Below are 23,995 nucleotides of genomic sequence, written 5' to 3' on the forward strand. Positions count from 1 at the left end.
ATTGAGTATAATAGGTGCTCAGAGTTACCAAATCAACATGAGAGACAGTTCACAGGAATAAGCTACTCTGCTTTTTCAAACTATTCTGAAAGTGATGCTACTCTTTCCACTCCCACAAGCAGGCTACTATCATGATTACTGTAAAAGCAAAGCCCAGGGATTTTGGTAAGAATACAGCTTGCTTATAAATGGATTAGAGTTTAAACTTTGAAATACATTGCTGTATGTTTCCTTATTAAAAACACTCACAATGAAATATTTATAAAGTTTAGGCAAAACAGGCATTTGCTATTACTGTACAACCCCTGTACATAGTCATAGTTTTCTCTCCTGAAGGGCTCTGAAAATACAGTGTCACAACACAATGCACAGCCCACACACACAACTCCTGCTGCCCTGAAAAAAACTGATCCCACAATCTCCAGGTCCACATGTATGAGACCTTTCAGCAAACCTGTCCCTTTCTTGCACCACACTACAAAGAAAATAATGTGAAATTTATCATCTTCCTATCTTCCCAGGAAAGAGGCAGCAGTCTGATGCAGTTGCTGTCACGAAGCAATTTCATATTAACCTGACTCCAGCCATTCAGACAGCAGAAGGCAGAGACTGTTACTAAAATGTAGAGGAATAAGAAATCCACAAATACGAAAAATGAGATTATGACTGCTCACAATTTTGCTGCTAGAAAACAATAACTCGTGTCAAAGTAAGGTATTTTGAGATTATAGCTCACCATGAAGAACTCTCTGTAATATTTAGAATAGCTGGTTTATTTCCCCCAAGGGAAATATCAGCTACTTGAATAATCCCAAGTACTATGCAGGCCAGTCTCCAATACCGCCTGCGAGGATACTTGCAGTTCCTCATCTCCTTCCTTTTTTACGACCCGTCACTGCATCCTGGCAGCTTCCCTGTCATGCTGCCACCCAGGTGACGCCATCACCCCAATAAACCTTACATTAAAAAACAGCAGAAAGAAAAATCAGTAACTACAGGCCAACTCCCGTAACTCCACACAGGCATCTGGCACCTCAGCACCGCCCTTGGCTGGAGCAGAGAGGCGCCGGGTGGGCTCTGGGAGCGGGGGCGGGCAGGGGGCTGAAGGACACCTGCCCCAGCGTGCCACGGCGCCCCCGGGGTCACGGGCAGCTCGGCCCTGCACATGTATATAAACACATGTCTTATACATATCTATATATTTTTTAATGTATGTATGTATATATGTGTGTATGCTGGCATACGCGCAACGGAGACACTCAGCGGTGGGTGATCGCTTGAGCTACCAGATCTGCCTTTGGGAAAGATGCACACGGACATCCACACCATCCACATATGCACACGTATCTCTGCATATTCCCATGAAGGAGGCGCAGAAGTTGCTCGCAGAGGCTCCCCGAGGTCTGGCAGGTTTCCCGCCGCGTAACGAGGAGGCTGAAGGGGGTGAAGTTTCCTCCTTCTCCTTCTCCTCCTCCTCCTCTCCCCGAGTTGCGCCGCGGAGCCGGGCGGCCCTGGGCGGCGGAGACGCCGCCGGCAGCCTGGACCAGGCCCGTTCCCGGCGCTGCCTTCCCCGCGCCGGCCTCCGCCTCCGCCCCGCCGGAGCGCCGGAGCGCCGGGACCCCGCCGCTGGCCGGGGGTGGCCCCCGCCCTTACCGTTGCAGAACTGGAGCAGCGAGGAGGTGTCGTAGAGGCTGCTGTAGCTGGAGAAGCCGTCCTCCATCCTGCCGCTGCGCTCCCGGCGTCCCCTCGGCTGTCCCGGCGGCCGCCCGCTGCCTGCTCGCCCACACGCTGCGGAGCGGAGGCGGCTGGGGCCGCGGCGGCCTCGCTGCCTGCCTCACTCAGTTGCCATGGCAACCCATTCACTCCGCCGCGGCTGGGGCGGCGGCCGCTCCGCTCCGCTCCGCCGCCGAGGCGCGGGGGGAGACCCGCGGGGCGGGCCGGGGCGGGCCGGGGCGGGGCGGCCGCCGGCACGGCGCGGCCCGGGAGGCGGGGGGAACCCGGGGCGGCGGGGAGAGCGGGGAGAGCGAGGAGCCGCGTCCTTCGGCCGCCGCGGCCGTCTCTCCTCGGCGGCCCCGCCGGCTCCGGGCCGCGGCTGAGAGAAGGACGAGCCGCGGGGTCCCCCTGCCGCGCCCGGGGCTCTGCCGCCGCGGGGCCCGGCGGCACCCGGTGTCCCGATCGGGCCGAGGGGCGGCGGGGACACCGCCCGGCCCTGCGGCGGGAGGTGCCCGCCCGTGACCCCGGGGTTAACCCCGAGTACGACCGTGGACACAGTTAGGGTCCCCGCGTGCGGAGCAGAGGTTTTGCGGCGGCGGCTGTGAGGCCGGGGAGCCCCTCAGCATCCCTCCCTGCCGCCTCAGCGCTCGGCTGCCTTGTCCGAGGCTCCTCTCGTTTCTTTCACTGAAGCAACAGCCTGCCTGTAATTGCACCTTATGCTCTCCGCTGATTTCAGTGGCGATTCTCCTGGCTACAAGGATGGAGCTGTCACAATAATATTGTTATTGACTCTCTTTTACAAAGCCACACTGCAATTACACACTGTAATTCCTTATGCTGTTTTATACAGTTTAAACTGTGCAGTTTGAAGAGTGATACACTTTTCAATACAGGGTACTAAAAGAGCTTTAACTGTTTAATATGTTTTTATCTAGGTGTGTTCATAATGTCCATTCATGGTGAGATGAAGGTAGTGGTCCCAAACTGGTGGCTAGTAATATTGTAAAATTATTTCATACATTTTGGGCTTCAATTTCTGTGCGAAGGGATGTTGGTGTCCAGTGACTGAAAGACATTTTTAGTTCAAGCTCCTCAAGGGACACAAGGGAAATAGTTCATTGTGTATCTATAGCACCTTTCATCCTGACAAACGCTGAAGCACTTAAAACATCATGTCTTCAGACCCCAGTCCTTCCAGGAGCTTTTTGCAGGGCAGTTCCGTCATGTGGATCCATTTACAGGTGTGGGTTTGGTATATGTGACTCTTTTCACCAACCACTAAACCATGGCAGTGCTAACACGAAAATATGCTATAAAATTAGATGGAGATATCAGTTCCATGTTAAAGAGGAGTGAAAAGTGCTCCCTCCTGAATTGCCGGTGCCAATACTGGTAGAGTTGAAGTCATCTCCAGCACAAGCACTTACCCAGCCTGATGTGCTTAACTTGTATCAGACAAAAAAAACCTGCATTTTATAGCTGTGGGCTATAAGTAACAGAAAATTGTGGTAGTTTAATGATGTATTTTAAAAAAACCAAAACCAGAGATCAAAAAATAATAGAAAATTACTTCAAAAATACAAAACTATATAGGGTTTCTTAGTCTTTTGAATGAGTCATGATTCTGTCTCCCCTTTAACACAGAGCCCTTAGGTTTTCTCATGACCTGTTCTTTCATAAGCCATCAAACATTTCAAAGACGCTATATTATTCTAAAACATTGTACACATGCAGAAAGATATATATATGGGATTTTTGGCAGATGAGTTGCAACAATAGAAAAATGAGGCTAATTTTGAGTAAAATTTTTGAGTATTAATTTCCTTAATTTTAAAACATTATTGCCATCATTTGGTTATTATTTTTGACGATGAGAAGGGTTTTAATATGCTTGTTTTCCACCATCTTGAGAAAAGAGGCACGCTCACCATAAGATGTCAATGTTACTTTAACCTCTACCTCCTTCTGATGTGTAAGTTTTGGAAAATAAAAATATGAAACCTATGCTATCTAAAAGTATTATGTTTGTAGTAAAAACTGTGTTGTCAGTGAGATTGCTGCAAAGATAAGAGAAGTAAATGCTCAGTAACTTCTATGAGATTTGCCAAAGTAGGAGAAAGGCCAGAAAGAGGCAATGCAGCTCCATTTCAGAGTAGAAATTAAAAGTCACTTAGAAACTCAAATTAAATCCACTCTTAAAGAGAGATAAAACATGTAAAACCTGACAATGGATTTCCCACTGAAATTAATGGTGAAGGTGTCTGTGAATCCTTTCAGCTCAGTGCGCTGCAAATCAGCTCAGCGATGTGACAGAAAATGGTCTCAGCTCCAGTCTCCAGATGCTGTTATGATGCCATTATACTCTAAGAGCAAGGGCTAGAAAAGGAAAACACTTTCATAATTTAATGATTTTGAGACCTATTACAATCTCATTATACTAAACTGCACCACAAGGCACGAAATGAAAAAGAAATTCTGTCTGGCTGTGGGAACAATGGGACAATGGATAAGCAAGATGTACTAACGTGTCTCTGGGAAATCTTGTGGTATGGTGAAACAACAAAAAAACTTTTAGTTGTCCATTTTTCAGTGTACTGTAGCCTTGATCATTTGTACATTTCAAAGCCAGTTCTTTGGTAAGTGTGAAATCCTAAAGGTGGGAGTGTGGCATCCTGAGCAGTACAGAGGAGCTGGTATATCTGGAAAGGATTTGTCACTGTACACTTGTGCACACTGACTGCTGGCAGTCAGAAACCGTATGATGTTACATTTTTGAAAGCTGTATTTTATACCTAATGATTTATCTTTTGTTTGTGTTGAGTAGCATAATGAGAATGACTATTAGCTAATGGTCATTAGCTAGGACATCCCTTGCTAGGACAAAGAAAATTTGCTTTCACTCCCCGTTAACAGGCTGTAGTCAAATATCACCGAATCACAGAATATTCTGAGTTGGGAGGGTTTCACTAGAATCATCTAAGTCCAAATCCTGAAAATGTTGATGTTCCCTTTATCCCTTCCTGAAAACAGGATCAGGCTGCTTTCACCATGTGGTGGTAGCTTGGACAGCCTGCCCTCCGTAGCTGCCCCCTGGGTCTGTGCTGAATGCCAGTGCTTCCAGCGGGCTCGTGTGCAGGGAGTGGTGATGGCACTTGCTAGGGAAGGACGCTGGGATTTGGCTGTCAGTGGCAAAACCCGCTGTGCAGAGCTGCTGATGGCATCAGCTGCAGTGAGCCCTTCTGTGCAGAGTTTGCAGGAGGTGAAGGCTGCAGGGCTCTTCTTTCAGGTCAGTGCAAAGCCTGTCTGCTAGCAGATCAGGGGAGCTTGGGCGGCTGCTGCACGCACCGAGCTCACATTGTAGCTAGAGAAATCTTCATCAGGCAAAGCATCCAGCACCATCAGCAAATGTGCTGGTCTTGCTAAAATTTATCAGTGGATATAATTATAGCATCTATTTTACCATGACTAACTTTTGAAGATCCCCTCAAGCTCTTTAGCAATCATTTGATAGGTCACGTTTACTGCAGCATGATCAAAGGGAGCTGAGCTCATTTCTGTAGCACACTGTGTTTCCATTTAATATGTAAGAGTCCATTTCACCATTCACAATCCTATTTAATGCAGCAGTTAGTCTCTGCTTGAGCCTTGAAGCTTTTAAATTGTGTGCTTGTTCAAGTTTTGCTTTTCCTCTGTGAGTCAGAAGTTTCATCCATTGAAAAGCTCAAGCACTGCAACACTTGGTGCCTGGGCCCAGACTGCAATCCAAAACACAAGGTACCACGTGTGTGCCTTCTCCCTGAATCATCTCATCCAAAACAGAAGAAATGGGCACCTTTTCCAGCTGTTCATCTGCAGCACTGAGAGTCAGATGATCTGAAAGCTGGCATCATAGCACAGGCACAGTGCCCTGCCTCAGCATTGGAGGACACAGCTTTGACAGAAGCTGGGGGCCAGGGCTGAGCAGCACAACACCCAGCAGCAGCAGCAGCAGCAGCAAGCTGCACAGAGCAGGAGCCCTGGGGAAGGAAGAGCCAATGCCTGCTTTAGGCACTAGCAGAATGAGATCAGCACTTAGCAGAGAGAGACTTTGGGGTTAAGTTTTGGATTTAGCTTCCTGAAATCTGAGGAAATCCTGATTTATACTGATTTTTTTTAATGTTTGTTTATTTTCCCTTTCTATTCAGAAAGCAGCAGGAATGTTTGGGTTTTTAAAGAGAATTTCATGCAATGAGTATATTGTCGTCATTCTTCAGAAGTGGCTTTTTCTCACTGCTAAGACTGTCTCCAGGTCTTGGCTGTCAGGATCCCATCACAGGCTCAAATAAGGATTTTCTCTCCTAGTGTAGTAGGAAAGGAAGAAGTGTCTTGCTGCCCAGTCTCCTTTGTGAGAACACTTCAACCACTGGAATAATCATTCATTCTAAATAGCAGGACTCCAGTGTTTCAGCCACAGCAGGGAGCTTCATGAATGTCACTACAAAGCAGACTTCATGTATGTGGGAAAGATGGGGTATAAGAGGAGGATCACCATTATACCAGCACAGTCTGAGCGCATTAAAAATACAGTATAGCAAATGTGGGATGAAACCATCAAAGCTATGCAGGTTTAACAATCCAAATGAAAATACATCACAATATATCTGTATATATCATGCTGTTTTGAACTACATATATTGGAATTATAGAAGTGTCCCTATAATTAATAAGAATAATCTTAATCATACTGCCCAGGGAAAAAAAAAATACTGCTTTGCAGATTGGCTAATTTGTAAATACAAAGAGAAGACTTTGAAGATGAAAAGAATAATGCTTTCCACATCTATGATTTTTCCTACTCAAAGATGGAAGGCTGCTCAGCAAACACTGATGCTTTCAGACTTGCATCACCTTTTTGAAATAAAGGTTGGCTTTATTTGCTTATTTGGAAAATGGGAAGAAAAACATGACACAGCCAAAGTCATGCTGGGAAATCTGTGACAGAATCAAACCAGAATAACTACCAGTTATTGCACCAACTGCAATATGAGTCTACTGAGAATACCCTGCCTGTAAATACTGAAGATACTACTTGTATGGTTTGTTATGAAATGCTTTCAGGCACAGTGCCTGCAGTAGAAATACCCTTATTATTACAAGACCCCCTAGCACGCTGGGTTCAAAGCACATCAATGTATGCAATGGCCAAGTGCAGACTTACTACATCCACAGCTGTAACACTGTGATTTGAAACTGATGAGAAGCAAAATGTACTACAGATACACAGGAATGCAACTCCTGTCCCATATGCCATTGCAATCTGCAGATGGGAACAGCATTTCTGAGATATTAATACTCTGCAGGATTGATGTGAAGAGGCGCAGTGAAGGATGGCATCATAACAAAATGATCCATCCACTCTTCAAAATTACTCCTTAGAAGTTTTCATTTATAACTCAGTTATGCAACCCTATTTTTGGTGGCTTCAATAGGGGCTGAAAGTTTCTGCTAGCAGAGCTCTTTGAGATCTATGTATCCAGGGGCACAAATCCTACCTCCTGTGAGAGGGGCACCTCTTGTTTCAGGTACAATAGCTTTGGCACAGGTTCACTAGCTCACCATTCAGGGCACAGGAGGATCATCCCTACAGGTCTGTGACACTCTCCAGGGGGAACTCCCTCCCAGCAGAAGGATCTTTCCTGCAGCCACTGGAAGGTCAGGGAGCCCCCAGAATGTAAGTATTGGGAAATGCTTTCAGCAAGTGTGAAGAAGTGATGCTTTTGTGTGGCTTGCAGCACACCGACACCCTTCTGCCCTGGCTGAGATCAGTATTTTTAATTTCTATGTTATGATTATAAAGATGTTACTGTGACAATATATATCTGAGAGATCTATTTTATGCATATATTTAAATAATATTTTGTTAAAATTTAATGTCTGTGTTAGACAAAGCCACAGCTACATAAATCTATTCCTTCTGAATTATGTTAGAGAAGAATGAGACTAGAGTAAGCTATAATATAGACATATTTCTTTAAAATGATATTTAAATAACAGCATAGCAAGGTGATAATTTAAGGTGTACACAAAATTTGCCATTTTTTTTAACAAAGAGGTTCTACAGCACCCATTCTGTTCACTTTTTAGAAGGAGTATTTCAACTGGACTGTAGCAATTCACACAAACATGTAAAACCCAGAAATACAAACCAGGATGTTTGTCCAAAGGATACATCAGCTACACTGCCAGAAAGAAGTCTCTCTCTCTTCTGCAAACAGGTACCCACAGTGTCTATGATGAGAGGGAAGGATCTCAGCACTCTATTCTATATTCCCTGGTCAGTAGGATGATGGTTTAAACTTGTGCTTTACAGAACTGATATTCCAAACTTCCCACCTTCCCGTGTTTCACTGTTTCACTGTTTTTGGGATCCAGCACAATCAAGGGCATCTCATGGGAACTGATGCATAACAGAAGAATTTACAGTCAGCCACATAGTTTACAAAGCACACATAAAAATGTATGGGTAAGACAAAGCACCACGTCGGCTCAATATATTAATGTTAGAAGCAGCTAGACAATCTAATTTGTGGCACTTTCTACATTTGCAGTTATGTGACTGGAAATTTGCCCAGATATGGAAAATGAATGATGGTGAATATCTTCAGAGAGATAGCTGAAAAAAATATTCTGTTTCTTCTAGTGATTTCATATGTTATGCTTGCTTTTAGTGAGTGATTTATTGGAAAAAGTAATTAGTGCTATTAAACAAGTCATAGGAAATAGCTACAGAGAGTTTACCTGGAATTTTAACTCCTGTCATCCATTTACCACTTCAACTAAGTTAACTTCAAGTTTTGTTTCTCCATCCCCCTCTATCCTTCACCAAATACAACATTACTTATGCCAAAAGAGGTAGCAGCAGAGAGAAGATGGTGTTTCATTTGTATGGTGTGGGTTATTTTTGCAGGAGATCATACCAGCTCCACTGGCTCAAACTCTTTGAATTTCCATGAGCTTTCCTTGAGTGGGTGGAACAGGAGAGTGGATTGCAGTGTGACCTACAAGGGCTAGGCAGGAATTTCAATCCACTACACTTGCAGATTCTTTTGATATCTTGTAGAGCCCAAGACCGCCTACAGTGAGACCTTCATCCCTCCACTGCTTTTGCTGCCTCAGCTTATTTCTGCTTTCCCAGTTCAAGATCCCAAGACACAAACTGAGGATGGAAGGAAAGAGTTAAATCATCAGCTAATCTAAGCTTGGCTGGCTGGACAAGGAAGCAGTAGGAAATAATCCTTTCTTACACTTTTCAAGATTACTTTACACTGATTTCCAGCATGGGCTGTAGCTTTTATTTTTGTGGGTAACTATAATTCTGAATTAAACTTTTTTATTTACTTTGGAACAGAATTTGCCTTGGAAGAAACTATTTTTTTGTTCTGGTCTGTGCAATCTTCCAAGGCCCACAATGTGATCAAAGCAATTCTGTGTTAAATGTGTTTTTTCAAAGTAATTTCTTTCTGCAGGTTCATAGCAAGTGCATCCAGAAATTTAGATAAAATTCAATTTTGAACTCCTTTGAACATATAAAATGTAAGAAATAAAATGAAAGAAAGGAAGCGGTTGAACCAAAGAAGCCATCACTGAATTGCCCAGAAACATGAATAGGCATTAGGGTTTACGTAGCAGGATCAGGTCCATACAGTAATAAAATATTTGGCTTTGGGGAAAGAATTCTGGTTGTTCTTAAAACACCTCTGCCAGCCAGTGCAAGGTGTAGGATTACTAATCCTCCTCAGGGTAAGCCATGCGTGGCATTCTTCTCTTTGGTGGTGACATTCAAGAGAGTCCTGGATGGAGGAAAAAGTAATAGGGGCAATAATGCCAGTGTCTGAATAAAGCCTGAGAAACAGCCGAGGCGCTGCTGCCTGGCTGCCAGCCACCCAAGCATGAAGAACAATCGTACATTTGTCTCAGATACCAAGTTACCTAATTTTAAAAACGTTTCCTGATGCAGCCCTTTAATTCTTAAGTATTTAGCCACCTTCCTCTCTCAAGCTTTCAAAGAAGCAAGAGAAAACCAGGGCTACAGATAACTGAAAGAAGAAAAACTAAAAGGATTTTGTCATTAGCAGTCATAATTCAAGAAAAAAGGGCAAGAAGACAAGTTCTTTTCAACTTTTTTTTTTTTTTTTTTTTTTTTTTTATGCCAGATAACCTCTCATTGTCCCACCACTTTCTGACAGAATACATGCTAGAATAAATGACAGAGCAAATCTCAAAAGAAAAATACGTATTGTGTGTCATAAATTATACAAGCAGATGCAGCCATGCACAAGAGAATTAGGAACATAAACCCCCTGCAGTGTGCACTGGCTGATGAAGGGCTGGGAGTTGCTAAGGGACACTCTGTGACCACCATGCAGTCCAAGCTAAGATCTTGCTCTAAACATCACCTTGTGGCCCTGTTACCAGGGGTCTGCCACCTTTTCCTTTGCATTCTTCCTCTTAAACAGCTCTTTTTTTTTTTTTTTTTTCATATCAGTAGCTGTTAAATGAATGTTTTGACCATAACCAGCTTGTGATGTATTTTACAGATGTCTGAGAAATCTTGCACTGAAGAATTTTGCATCTTCTGCCCAAACCATCCCTTCAGACAAAGATTCCCATATTAAGGTGAATGAGTTTCCCTAAACTAAGGGATGGGTAGAATAGGTCAAGGGCCAACTCTTCATGTGTAACCTCACAGAGCACTGTCAGCTTCAACTGAATTCTTGGTTTCATTCCTTTTGATTTATTAGAAAAAGTTTTATATAGCTTTGTGGCACTATACATAGAAATAATTATAAATAACCTAGCTGCCTAGTGCTCATCAGAGACTCCATTCAACTAAACAGTCTTTTGGCAAAGCCAAAGCTCTGGATCCAGATTTGTCAGATTTAAACATCCATAATGTCTTCTCATTCTTTCATAACCTCTTTTATTTCAAGACATCAGCAGATCTTTTTTATTCAGCAGTCATTTCAGCGGGGGAAAGAGTTTTGCAATATTGATGCAATTTATTGTTTTATGACCAATTAAGAAAATAAAGACATTTCAAAGAAGTTGATGACATTCATTTCAGATAAGTAAGATGTTTTAAAGAAAACCCACATAAGACTGCGGTAAAGGACATTTTTCCAACCTCACAAATGACACTGAATGCCATTTTATGACCATCCAAGAGTAAGGAGTAAATAACACTTTGTGCTGGAAAGAATACATGTAACACATGATTTTCAGCTGTTGTAGATGTGAACTTGTGGAAAATGATGCAATTAGAGGCCAGAAGCAGAGCAAAATATCTGTTTACATTCAGCTCTGATGAGCAGATCAGAACTGCTGAAGGGCTGGAGAAAAAAATGTCATTTTCTCTCTTGCTCACATCCCCCATGGGCAACATTCTGCTTGGAGTTACTTCATATTCAAGCAGTACAATTCAGGGAGAGTCTTGATATGATTTAGCATTTTTAATGTTTTTCATTTGTCTGATGAAGAGTGTTTGCTCTGTCATTCATTCGCCGTTTCCTTCCATGTGAAATTAGGAAATATGGCACATGAAGTCTGAAACCCAGGTTTTTTCCATCTCTGCATGTTTTCCCTTGGAACTCAGAAACTCAAGTTCAGCCAGTGTAGAGGAAGGAGAGGAAATGTAGCAATAAAGTTCCTGGCTTCATCACAAGCCTCTTTCTGACCTGACCAGGGGAAAGCGTACGGAAAGGGATTGAACTGTTCAGGATAAGTAGAGGCGAATGGCAGAAGTATGTTCATGTAAAATCAGAAAGAAAAACCCACAAAATAAGATCTAAGCAGGGACAGTGAGGTTACAAGGTGTCGTGCTACAAATGCATAGGAAGAGGGCCAGCAGAGTGCGGGTTCAGTACTCAGTTGTGCAAGGCACCTAATGACAGATGATGTGAGGAATGTACAAGCGATTGATGACTTTTTTGTATCTGTCTTCATTAAAGCAATTAAGACTGCTACTGATGAAAAACGTAGTTATACCTTCCTTGCTTCACTCCATGCCCACCTCCTCACTGCTTTCCTTCATCCCTCAGTGATTTGTAAGGGCATGCACAGATCTGGATGGGGAACTTCTCCAGCTGAAAATTAATCCAGCAAATAGGTGGCTGTTACTAAGAGCAATTAGCTCTGCAGTTTGATCCATCTCTTAGCTGCATCACAATCAATGTTTTATTTTAAATTAGCTAGATGCATTAACTTCATCCTATGATGCTTAAAGGGCAGACTGAGAGTCTTTGAGTGACTGGATGTTTAATGTGTCAGAGAATCTGAAGTAGGAAAGCATGGGACCTGTATTTTAAACTGGGAAAAAAAGACTAGTAGATTATTGATCAGTTGATTAAATTAAATTTCTGCTCCAAAGTTTAGGATTTTTTAGACATACATTTCATGAGTGCCTATGTAATGAAAGGGAAGAGGGTAGCATTCAGTTTCCATCGTAAGAACAAGGTCTGTCAAACCAGTTTAGTTCTTCCCATGCCCTTTGGACAGGGGAAGGGAGTTGGTGTCATGTAACTCAGCTTCCATAAGGCTTCCTGTATGCTCATGACACTCTTAGAAGTAAACAAGGAAAGGTAACCTTGCTGACCCCGGTACACCTGTTCAAACAGGTGCAAGACTGTTGAGGTAACCATACCTAAACAGTGGCACAAAATGGAAGTAGGTATGAAATATGATTCTGCACATTTGCCACCTTAGTCCCACTACAATCCACATTTTCATTAGTGACTGAAAGAGGAAGCAGAAAAAATACTCAGTAAATGTGCTGGTCGCAGCTTGGGAGCTCTGCAAGTATACTAGACAATAAGCAGATAATTATTTTTCAAAAATCTTGTCAGCTTGAAGGAACTGTCTTTAAAAGCAAGATAAAGTGTACTGAGGACAAGTACAAGGGGCTACATCTAGACAGGAATTATTTGCAGGAAGGTGGGTAATAACTGGTCAGGAAATAGCTTGACTGAGGGTAGACCACAAAACAAACATGGAGCTGTATTATGCAGAGTGGAAAAGGCAAGCAGTAAAATGCAATGGATAAATAATCCTGAAAATGTATGAAGAAATCCAGCCCCCTATTCAGCATTGATAGTGCCTCAGCTGGAACATTAAGTTTAAATTGCATCAACCAAGATTCTCATTCAGGTTAGACATTAGAATAAAAAACTTTTCCTATTGTAAGAGCAATAAAACACTGGGGTAAATTGCCTAGGAAAGCAAGAGCTCCCATGACATCATTTTAGGGATCTGTATGTCACATGTTTGATGTGATATAGCTGGTCCTGCTTTGGGTCAGATTGTCAAGATGAACTCTCAAGGTCTTCTACAGCCAAGGTTTCTGAAGAGTTATTGCCTAGCCATTAAGCTTTCTGGGGAAAAGTAGCTCCAGGCCCATTTCCATGGGCACTTTGCTGTTGTTTTCGTATGAGGTTCATAAGTAATTGACTGGTGAACCTCAAATAACACCAATTTACTTAAAAAAAAAAAAAAAAAATCTCAGTTGCTATGAAGCTGGAGAATAAATTACAATATTGTTCCATTGGGTTTTGTGTGTTCTGAGGAGATAAAATTTTCGCCATTTAAGTCATTGGTAATATATTCCTACCACCTCTAAAAGCAGGTGGTGAAGAAAACAGTCTAGTTAACATCAGACCAGAAAATAAAGTTGATATACCAAAAACCAAGTCACTTTACTGAGTACTCATGCACAGTGCTACTGTTCTGGAGGCCAGTGATGGAGAATCAGCCTTTCTTCTCTCAGCCACTGGTGTGTGTCAGGTCAGGTCAACACGAAGCAATCACAGTCTCCACTAGTGGTTGTTACAAAATGAGCTCATGCCTCTTTCATTCTTGTGTGGGTACAAAGCAGAGTCAAAACTTGGCCAAAAAATCACTCTCACAGCTGCAGCAGTGACATGCCAAAAGCCTGAGCAGGCATTAGGACTGAGGTGTCTTCACTATCTCCTTCCCAAATAGTACATGGAATGCCTGGGATTTCATTTTTCTACTCTGTTCCCTTTTTTGGATCCACTCCTTTCATGCTGATGAAGTGGAAAGGCAATTCACACTGACTGAAGGATTTGTTTTCAGTTAAAAGCCACTATTTGCTGTTTAGCAGGCAAACACCAACATCTATGGAAAGAAGAGCTGTCATGGCATTTGATGCTCCTGAGCATCTGTAATCAGCACATCTGAAAATACTTTAAAGTGAGTTCAGCCTGTATATGTCTTCATATCACAAAGTACTGCTAGGGACAGAATTGAATGTTGGATGTGTTTGTTGTATTATTCCCTTGTATGAAATGAAAGGCATTTATGCATCTCTTTTGTCTGCATTCACACACACCTACACGTAAAAGCATTCTGTCCTCCCTTTCCCTTATAAAGAGGGATGATCTGATATGATTTATATCTTAGTGGCACAATCTCCTAAACAGGGACTGAAAATTAGCATTAACCTTGAAGGCTAGTGTATCTATTTCCTGTACTTGCCCTTCATGGTGCTAGCAGTAGTTTCTACAAGAGAAATTTGGCTTTTACATTATCTAAGACACACATTTAAAACAATAAAATATATTAATCTTTTATATCATTCTGAACCTAAACAACAACGTTTAAAATTATATCTTCACACTTAAAAAACCTCAGATTCTGCTTGGGTATTACAGTGTGACATTTGAGAAAGCTGTGGCATTTGGATCTGTGTCCAACAGAGGGAGGTGTTCAGAAACACGGATTTGGTCCAAACTCTTTCTAAGATTAAGGAATTCAACAGAAGGGGAGAGGAGGACACACACAAATGCATGTGAGCAATACATGCTTCACTGTTGCAATTCAATTAATTTAGTTGCTCTCTGAGAATTCAGGTGCGGAGTCACTGCTGCTTACAGATTCAGACCCGCTCAGAAAGTTTGAATTCAGAGGATTTTTGGATCAGACAGGTGACAATGTCACCTCTGTTTTGAAAGGGAACTATGAAGCTCTTAAAAAGAAAAAGCACTACTTATTTCATATCAGCTTCTTGATGTAAGATAAATTCAAGCAGAGGTCCAGTCTGGCAGGCACTTTGGGCTCAGTAAAAACCTGAGGTTACTCGGCTGTGCTTTCCTCACAGGCTGTCTCTATGGCAATGGGAAAATATTGTGAGGTATAGGAATGAAGGGAATATGACTCAGAGAGTACAGAAAAAGGAACATTCAGAAATATAATTCCCAATAGGCACAGAGTACACTTTTCAAAAATACACACAAATCAAAGAGAATTGCCGCTGCCTTGCACCACTGTTTTTACTGGAGAATGCAATTAATAAATAAGGAGCCGTAGTGCTGCATATTTTCAGCCCCTCTATTATCAGAGGGAAACAGAAGCTGGTGGTGAAGGAAACAGCAGCACTCTGCTCTGCTCCTTTGAGTTGTGCACCATTCTCCACAGGGCTGCCATGTGGCTGGAAGTGCATTTATCAGCAAGGGACAAGTTTGGACAGACTCAGTGAAGTCAGTGTGCTACTTCCATGGCTTTCCGAGTGGAAAAGCTTCTCCTTCCACTTGTCACACCACAGAGGCCGTAGGAACCCCTGTGTGAAGTCCCCTGTCTCACTGACCTGGGTCCCACCAAACTGGGATTTGGCCCAAATAAAAAGGCAGTAGCCCAAGGCAAGAGCCATCCTGCAGGGAGACATCCCTACAGGGCATTGCATGAGCAAGAATTCCCAGGCTAACCCAGACCTGTGCTCTGACTAGCACAGTACCAGATGGGCTTCAGCTTGCTACACAACAGGCATGTATAAAATAGCTTGTCCTCAGAAGAATTTCCTCCCCAGTTTTCCTCTTTAGTTATTTAGTCCCAGAAAGTATAAATACATAAATATATTTACAAGACAAACTCAAATAGGTATATTAATATACTTTTTTTCCCTTGTTTAAAAAACTCTTCTACCTTTTGCAGCTGATGATGATTTCATGGCCTGTGTTAGCCCTAGTCATTCTTTGAATCATTTATGCTTTTGGCCTCAGTAGCACTCTGACATAGTTAGTCCCACAGGTCAGTTATGCATTGTGCAAAAGCCCTTCTTTTAATCAACTTTATGTTCTGTCTTTTACTTAGTTTAATGACTCTTTATCCTTGAACTCCAAGAAGTGTCAGATTAACTACTCTCTCTCTAGCATTCAATTTTCTCCTACATCCCTCTTAAGCTTCCCTTCCAATTTAACTCAACTCCTTCAATCCTTTCTGCCCTGAAGGAGGTGACAGCTTCTTTCCTTCTGGGACCTGTGGAACTTTGGGACTGTCCCTAAGCTTCCCCTCCTGACATGCAAGCTGCTGCTTCTTCATGAGAAATGCAGCGAGCTGATGCAGTCCTGGGCACCCTTTGATCCTGCTCCCCTGAGTTTTACTGGGGGAGGTACAATGGAGTCCTGAGGCATAAACATGATTATATTGTATTCCCTTACTTTAAAATCCTGGCCACCAGTGTTGTTGCTCAGCAACATGAACCTGCGTATCACTGCTGGCTTCATTAAACTTTAAAAATATTTTTCCTCGCCTACTCAAATAAGTAATTGACAATGATTTCACTGCATATTTAGCACGCCCATTCAAATTCCACTATGGAGGTAAAACGATTTTATATACCTAGAATTAAGAAGAAATTGCTAGCACTGGCTGTAAAATAAAATGCGTGGCTGAAAAAATACTTGCACTTGCAAAGCAATTTGTATATTGCTCAAAGCCGGTATCAAATAAATGTCCAAACCCTGTAATTATTTCTTTACTGAACACACTGCATCTTGCTTTTTGTAAAGATTATTAAATCTTACTTTATACTTTAGCTCTAGAAAAGACTGCATCAACTAACCTTTTAACTACTTTATTATATTTGCTATAATATGCCTATATTTGCTAATACAGGCAATTGAACACATGAAAAAAGCATAAATAGAGAGGAAAAGATTTCAACACCGATATTTTCTGGTTGAGTAATAGTGCCTGGGGTTATTCAAAGAGAATGGGTTGTAAAACTCAAGTGTACTTTCTGTCATCTGACTGATGGATCGCTTGTTACTCACCTCGAGCGTGGGTCCCAGCTAAAATAAATTGCTGCAAGCCTTATCAGCAGTTTCTTTTCTATTATATATGAGAAGTCCCAATTTTATCTAATTGGTGGCATTGCCAGCACATTTTTCTGCAAATATAGAAGCTTCCTGGTAAATGCAATTGCTACTTAACCCACGAGAGGTGCAGTTAGATGCATATCTGAGCAGAATGGAGAGAACCTAAGCTGGGAGCTTTGGAGATCTCCAGGCTAAATGACTGCCAAAATAAACATGACTGAAGATAGAGGGATTAATCCTGTAATCCTCACTTAAGCAAAATTCCTGCTATCTTCAGTGAGATGCTCACTGGGGAACAGCTGTAGAAATTGGCCTAAATGAAGCAGAAATGAGAAAGGCCAAATTCTGCCTCTGGGTGTGAGCCTGTGACTTCTGTAAAACCTGAAGTGTGACACCCTGGGTCTGGGATAATCAGCACATAAATTCTCACCAAACTCTACAGTACCAAGACTTTTCTTGGTATAAATACGAGGCACATCCATAACCCCACAGGGAAATGTTTCTATCCAAGGGTCACTAAAAAGTGAGAATGCAAGTGCAAATTAACATTCAGAAATAAAATGTGCATCTTATTAAAAACTGTCTTACATTTTAACTAATCTTAGGAGTGTTTAGAGCATTTCTCTTCGCTGAGGTCAGAATTATTGCTCCTATTTTCCATCTGGGGTGCAAAACAAACATGCAAAGTTAAGTGATTTTCCACAGACCACACAGCAAGCGATTAGTATCGTGGGGATGAATTAATCTTGGGTGTAAATCCATAAAGATTAATGGAGCTCTAACAGGGATTAATTTGGCCCATCATCTCTAAGGATAGCAAAACCAATTAGATGATGTCATTAATCTTCTGGTTTTGTAAAGGACTGTTTCTTAAGCAATACTGAAAGAAAGGCAATAAAACAGGAATGACCAAAGGATCCACTCTGACAGATGAATTGGTCCTTCCTTGGCCGAGGATTCACAGCAGGAGCCTTAAATAGTGACAGCAGCCTTGACGTGCCCTCAGGCTCCCATCCCAGCTGAGATGCTCTGGGGCAATCATTTATTTGAGGATTGGAGAGTCAGCCCAGACATCAGTCACTGATTAGGTTCATGTCTTTTCTTAAGGCACAACTTCCACACAGAAATATATTTATTATGGCCCTGGGAGCCCCAAATCTTTGGAAAATACCAAGTTCTTAATGTCTTATGGAAAGGAGCACTTGAAAGATTCATAAATTTTAAAGCTTCCACTTTTTTTTTTTTTTTTTTTTTTTTTTTTTTTTTTTTTTTTTTTTTTTGACAAAATGTGAACGATCCCATTAGAAAGAAGCCAGTAAGAAGAAATCAATCCAAAATATGTATAACTGATTTGTTCTGAGATTTTGGGGAAAAAAAACTTCTCATTCACTGGTTGTGGCAATGCACTTTTTCTGATCTTATATTCTGAAGATGTTTCTGATGCTTACAAAGGGTTAAAAGTGGCCCACTGGCAGAATAGGATCGTTCTACAATTTACCTCAGAAATTTGATTTTAAAAAGAATAGAAACAGGAATGTTTTTGGTAAAGGGTAATGACCAGCTATAAAAAATGCACACAAGGCAGCAATGACCAGAAGAACAAAACCCACAGCTTCCAGACCATGGTTGATGGAATTTACGGAAAAGGAACATCTGTGACATTGGCAAGGTCTAGCATGAGGATGTGGAACAGGAGATAGTGAATTTGTGCCTGAAAGTCGTGTGCATTACCTACACTGGTAAAATTGTTCCACTGGGATGTTGAAAGCAAAACTTGGCAACAGTGAGCTCATTAAAACCCTACTGCACAGAAGCCTTACATTCAATATGTATCAGGTTTTTCACTATTATTATAAGAAAGAATATTCAAGCTGTAATAGGGATCTTCCCATCAGTAGTTCTGCCTGAGCAAGTGTTTAATGGCAGAGATTTCATAATCACTGAAATGGCTTAAAACTCCTTTCATGGGGCTGCTCTTGGATAAAACATAACATCTTTCCTCATTTTATATACTGTAGGAGTTCAAATGAGGTGATGTGCTGGGGCTGATAGTGCAGCTCCACTCCAGAGGGATGATGTCCTGGTGTCCCCTTGCACCCTGGAACAGCAGCAGGGCTTGGAGGGGCAGGGATTTCCAGCTTCTCCTTGCACCCTGGAACAGCAGCAGGGCTTGGAGGGGCAGAGATTTCCAGCTTCCCCTTGTACCTTGGAACAGCAGCAGGGCTTGGAGGGGCAGGGATTTCCAGCTTCCCCTTGCACCCTGGAACAGCAGCAGGGCTTGGAGGGGCAGGGATTTCCAGCTTCCCCTTGCACCCTGGAACAGCAGCAGGGCTTGGAGGGGCAGGGATTTCCAGCTTCCCCTTGTACCCTGGAACAGCAGCAGGGCTTGGAGGGACAGGGATTTCCAGCTTCCCCTTGCACCCTGGAACAGCAGCAGGGCTTGGAGGGACAGGGATTTCCAGCTTCCCCTTGCACCCTGGAACAGCAGCAGGGCTTGGAGGGACAGGGATTTCCAGCTTCCCCTTGCACCCTGGAACAGCAGCAGGGCTTGGAGGGACAGGGATTTCCAGCTTCCTCCCCACCCTGCTCACCCCAAGCACTTTTCAGGAATGTAATGACACACTGCAGCATTTGTGTATGAAAAAAGAACGCTGAAAAGAGACATCTAATGAGAATATAAAAGGAACCTGAATTTTGGCAGGGAGACATGAGTATGGGAGATGGAGAGGGGATGATAATGTTTGAGAATGTTTCTGAGTCAGTGTCGGTGATGTGACTACACTTAGGAGTTAGTGCTGCTAAGTACTGGTGCACGCACGCCTAGACAGTGTGATGTGGAGAATTTAATCAGCCAAAAAGAGCAAATAAATGTACCAGGGAATGTTCCTACATGGCATCATCTATGTTTCAGAAGGGTAATGAAAGCAACAGGAAATGTGCATCAGGAAAAGCTGTCAACTTAGGCTCATAATATAAAAATAGATAAAGAATGCCTGTTTTAATATCTTCCTTTGACAGATGAATCTAAAGAACTATTCTGAGAAATGCTTCAACACAAGCCTATGTTTCTAGAAGACTTTTTAGACTATAAAATGAAAATATTTCTGTTTCAGTGGTTTCAGTGATTATTAAACAAAGAAATTATAAAAATATTCTTTTCATAAGCTCCCATTATATTTAACATTTTAATTCCTAGGCAGAAAGAAAATTGTGCATGAAGACAGTTGTATTTTGGTAGATTACCTAGCTTAATGCTAATTTTCCTTTTGTTTTAGGCCAGCTTTGTCATTTGTGATTAGGGCAAGTGGGTAATGATCACATCACCATTTATCCAAGCTTTCTAAAGTGCAAATTTACCTACAGCACAAATATACCTGCAGTGCTATAAGCACAAGACCATGTAAAGCCAGACAGTAAATGTAAAACTGTGCAGAAGCAGTGCAAAAAAGTGCAGTAGATGTAAACCTGGTCATGCTCTCAGCACTGGTATGGCCAAGGTAGGAACTGGGTACAGGTACCTTATCTCATCTTCTGCAGCTAATGTTTGTTGTAGAAACAATATAGCCACAAACACAGCATCACAGATATTGGCTTTATGCAAATGTAAAGCCCCTGTTTATTTAGGTTTATATTAAAAAGCTTATTTATTGATCGGGGGAACAAAATCAATACGTTAATGGTGTAATGAGCACCAGAGTAAAAATACCTGTGATTCAAACCCAAGTTGTTTCATAAAAAATAGCTGCACATAAACAATTACAGCTCATCTAGTTCGTATATCTTCATTGCCTTACCTAAAACTTGTGTTCCAGAAATAATTTATGAGGGAAGATATATGCATAGTCTTAGTAACTACTGCTTCACAAGTCCAGTTATAAATCTTCGAGATCTTGGGAAATACAAGAAAAAAAGTAGTGATGGCAACTGCTTCTAAGCACTGTGAGGCTGACTGGAGCCCAGACTTTGTCCTGTAAACAATGCTAGCTCTTTGCTGATCATCTGATTGGCATGGCCACTGCTGATTTCACTGGCAAATTAACTCTGGGTGTGTTTTAGGAGCAGAGTTACAAGCGCCTTGAAATTAACATATTTACAGAAAAGTCTTTTATGTTGGAGTTTGAATACATTTGATACTATTCAGAGGATTACTGGGGTCTTTGTTTCAGATTGTAAGCACAACAATGGAAACATGTATTCCTTGGCTTGCACAGATATTTACTGCTGTGCATATGGATTGTGGAGACCCAAATGAAAAATCTGGCTTACATCACCAGAGACATGTCATTTTCACATACCCATTTTACTTCCTATTTACAGCAAATTAACAACAAAGCAGCTCCTCACCGCATCCTTGCAAAGAAGTGAGGAGCTTCAGCTGAGGAGGCAGCTTGTTCCCTTCTGAGGTACCATCTCAATCACTTGCTACCATCCCACAGTGCCCAGTGTCACCCTGAGGCATGTAAAAACATCATCCCTTAAAATAGCTTGGAAGATTGTACCAGTCTAAAGCAGACAGCACAGGTCTGTCCCTGCCAGATCCCTAGGGGAGGTACCACCTTGAGCCCTGTTTTGGAGAGAACACAGGGCTCAGAAAACAGAACATGGAATTTTGGTGCCCCAGCAATTGAAGACAGACACAATCCCCTTGCTTCAGGCACACAGCTGTCAGGGGAACAAATAGGAAGATGAGACAGACCACGGAGTTGTCTGTCTGAAATACATCCCACAGAGTTAGTGTCCTTAGAGCATGAGCAGCTGGTTAATCTGATTAGAGGAGATGGAAAAACATCTTGAGGATGACATGGCCAGGAGGTGAACATCAGGGAGCAATAAAAGCCAGATAAATACCTGGGTGCAAGCATGGCTCATTGTTGACACCAGAAGATGTGCAGGAGCATGACCATTCCCTGCACAGGTTTGAGGTGCCTCCAAAAGCCACTGTCCCCACCTCCCACGGGTCCCCTGCATGCTGGGGATTCCCATCCCACATGCTGGGCAATGTGAACTCCAGCAGTACGATAAGACTAGCTTTATTTATCCACATCTAGCTATCTTAGCTCTTTATTCTGAGCACAGAAGAACCCATGAGGATGGATTCATCACACCATCCATTACAAACCACTTTTGTTAAAAAGGGAAAATATCTATCTTCTACAAACCCTGGCATTCAACCTCCCAGCTGGATAGCTTCAGATAGCTGTAGAGATCTCAGTGTACTTCTGTCTTTCAATAGCTCCTGGATGTCTGACAGAGCGCTGCGCTTGGCGTGTGCCAGGATAAAACGTCAGGGCTCTTCAGCGGATCTCCTCAATCTTCAGTGTGCCTATTCCACGTGATCAAGCATAACCTTTTTGTGAAGCTCTCTTCTGAGCAAGGCAGCCAGCTCCAAAAGCATCTTTCTACCGGGGCTGTCTCGGCTTCTCACAGTCAATGAGTCACATGCTATGAAATGCAGCAGTGGGGCTGTCAGAAGGACGGGTTTGGACCCGTTCTCGCTGTGCAGGGCCCAGGTTCGCTCTGTACCACAGATAAATCCCCCTGCTGCCAGGATGCCCCTTGCCAGGCTCGGGCGGCTTTGTGGGGTCCAGGGCTGTGAGGGGAAGGACTGCTGGGGGCCCCAGCAGCAGCCAGCAGACACTGACAGCACCTCCCAGGATCACAGGTGCCGCTCACCAAGCCACCGCCATTTCCTGACAGGTGGCTGTACCCTGGCACAGGAGAGCTGGTATTTCTAGTGTGGGGTAGAAATGCAACACATCCTCCTGTTTCAAATGTGGTCTGGGGGTGTGCTGCCCAATGTAATCCACATGGATTAGTCTCTGCATAGACTCCGGTCTTGGATTTTCTTGACTAGATCTCAGATGTGGATTACTTTTGTTAACGGGTAAAACAAAAAAAAATCTATAAGTCTACTACTTAGGAAAATAAAATATATTAAAAAATTTATTATACTGATAGCTTGTCTTGTTATTTTTTTCATTACTGACTGAAAGTAGTTATATATAATGTCAAGCTAGTAAGCAACAAATCCTTTCTTATTAAAGTAACTTAAACCATTAATGGCATTATAGCTTGCTTTAGATTTGTAGTCCTTTTTTTTTTTTTTTTTTTTTACTGCCACCTGTCTACTTTCCAGCCTGTACTGGAGAAAAAGGAAAGAAATTTTCTATTCTACACTCAGACTAAACTAGCCACCATGAGCATTTAATACTCATAAAGAACATTTATTCGTGCTGTAGTACAGAAATTATAACTGTCTTAGAGCAGTGCATCCAGACCCCAGCAATCATCATTGTACTATCCCTGTCTACTTACTACTTAACAGCAAGCCCCCATCACAATCAAAGAAAATTAATTACTTTGTAAATCAAGTTAAAATCCCAGCTGCTATGAAATATAAGGCAATCATCATTTCAACAGCAATACAGGATTAAGTAATGGAAGAAACAAACGACCTGCACAGAACTCTGGTGCTCCACTGTGATCTGCCTGGGCTGGTTCCTCGGGGATGGACTTCATGTTCCTCAGCGATGCCGCTGGAGCCCCTGGCGGGTTAGGTCCGGGACTCAAAGGGCTCTGCATGAGGCAGCTGAGCACCTTGTCTTCTTTTTATTTATGTGGATGTTACAATGGCAGCAGACAGCAATGCACAGACACTAAATTAATTAAGCTGTTTTTAAGCCACAGCATTAAGGTGATGTCATAAGAACATGCTTAGGAAAGCAAGGTCACTGGAAAGGGAGAGTACATGTCCTGCAGTAAAAGACTGTAGTTCGGAGGGCTTGTGTTGGATGCCTTCTCTGAATTTGTCAATTTTTTTCTCAAACCTGGCATCACCTGGAGAAACACTTTTTCTGTCCATTGGAATATGCAACAGCATCTCTGATTTAAATACGGGAAGAGCTGCTACATCTGCTCCAACTCTGAGCAATACGCACTACACACTCTGAAATGCATGAATTAGTTATATTTGGAAACACACGGAACTGGGAAAATATTTTGATGCACAATAACGGAGTTCATCTAATTTATGTCAGACTGACTTTGTGTCTGCATACGAGCACGCTCAGAGAGGTGCTTGCTGGGCAGCCAGAAATCTGCCCGTCTTGCTGCTTCCATTGACGTGGCTTTGCATT

The 23,995-nt window shown here is 42.5% G+C and overlaps 1 protein-coding gene across 17 annotated transcripts in view; it reads right to left on the reverse strand.

The window, feature by feature from the left end:
- The window catches only part of EML1 (EMAP like 1), a 122,640-nt gene that overhangs the window by 78,235 nt on the left and 20,410 nt on the right, over positions 1 to 23,995 (reverse strand). For 11 of the 17 annotated variants that reach the window (XM_040068715.1, XM_040068706.1, XM_040068705.1 and 8 more), the window contains exon 1: positions 1,654 to 1,785. The exons of 5 other annotated variants lie outside the window; for them this stretch is intronic. In XM_040068715.1, coding sequence (XP_039924649.1) covers positions 1,654 to 1,720 — 67 coding nt within the window. In that variant the 5' untranslated portion in view covers positions 1,721 to 1,785. Of the gene's footprint in view, positions 1 to 1,653; positions 1,787 to 23,995 lie in introns of those variants that run through there. One more of the 17 variants, XM_040068708.2, reaches the window with a different exon arrangement.

Source organism: Hirundo rustica, chromosome 6 (genome assembly GCF_015227805.2).
Source record: "Hirundo rustica isolate bHirRus1 chromosome 6, bHirRus1.pri.v3, whole genome shotgun sequence".
Taxonomy (NCBI): domain Eukaryota; kingdom Metazoa; phylum Chordata; class Aves; order Passeriformes; family Hirundinidae; genus Hirundo; species Hirundo rustica.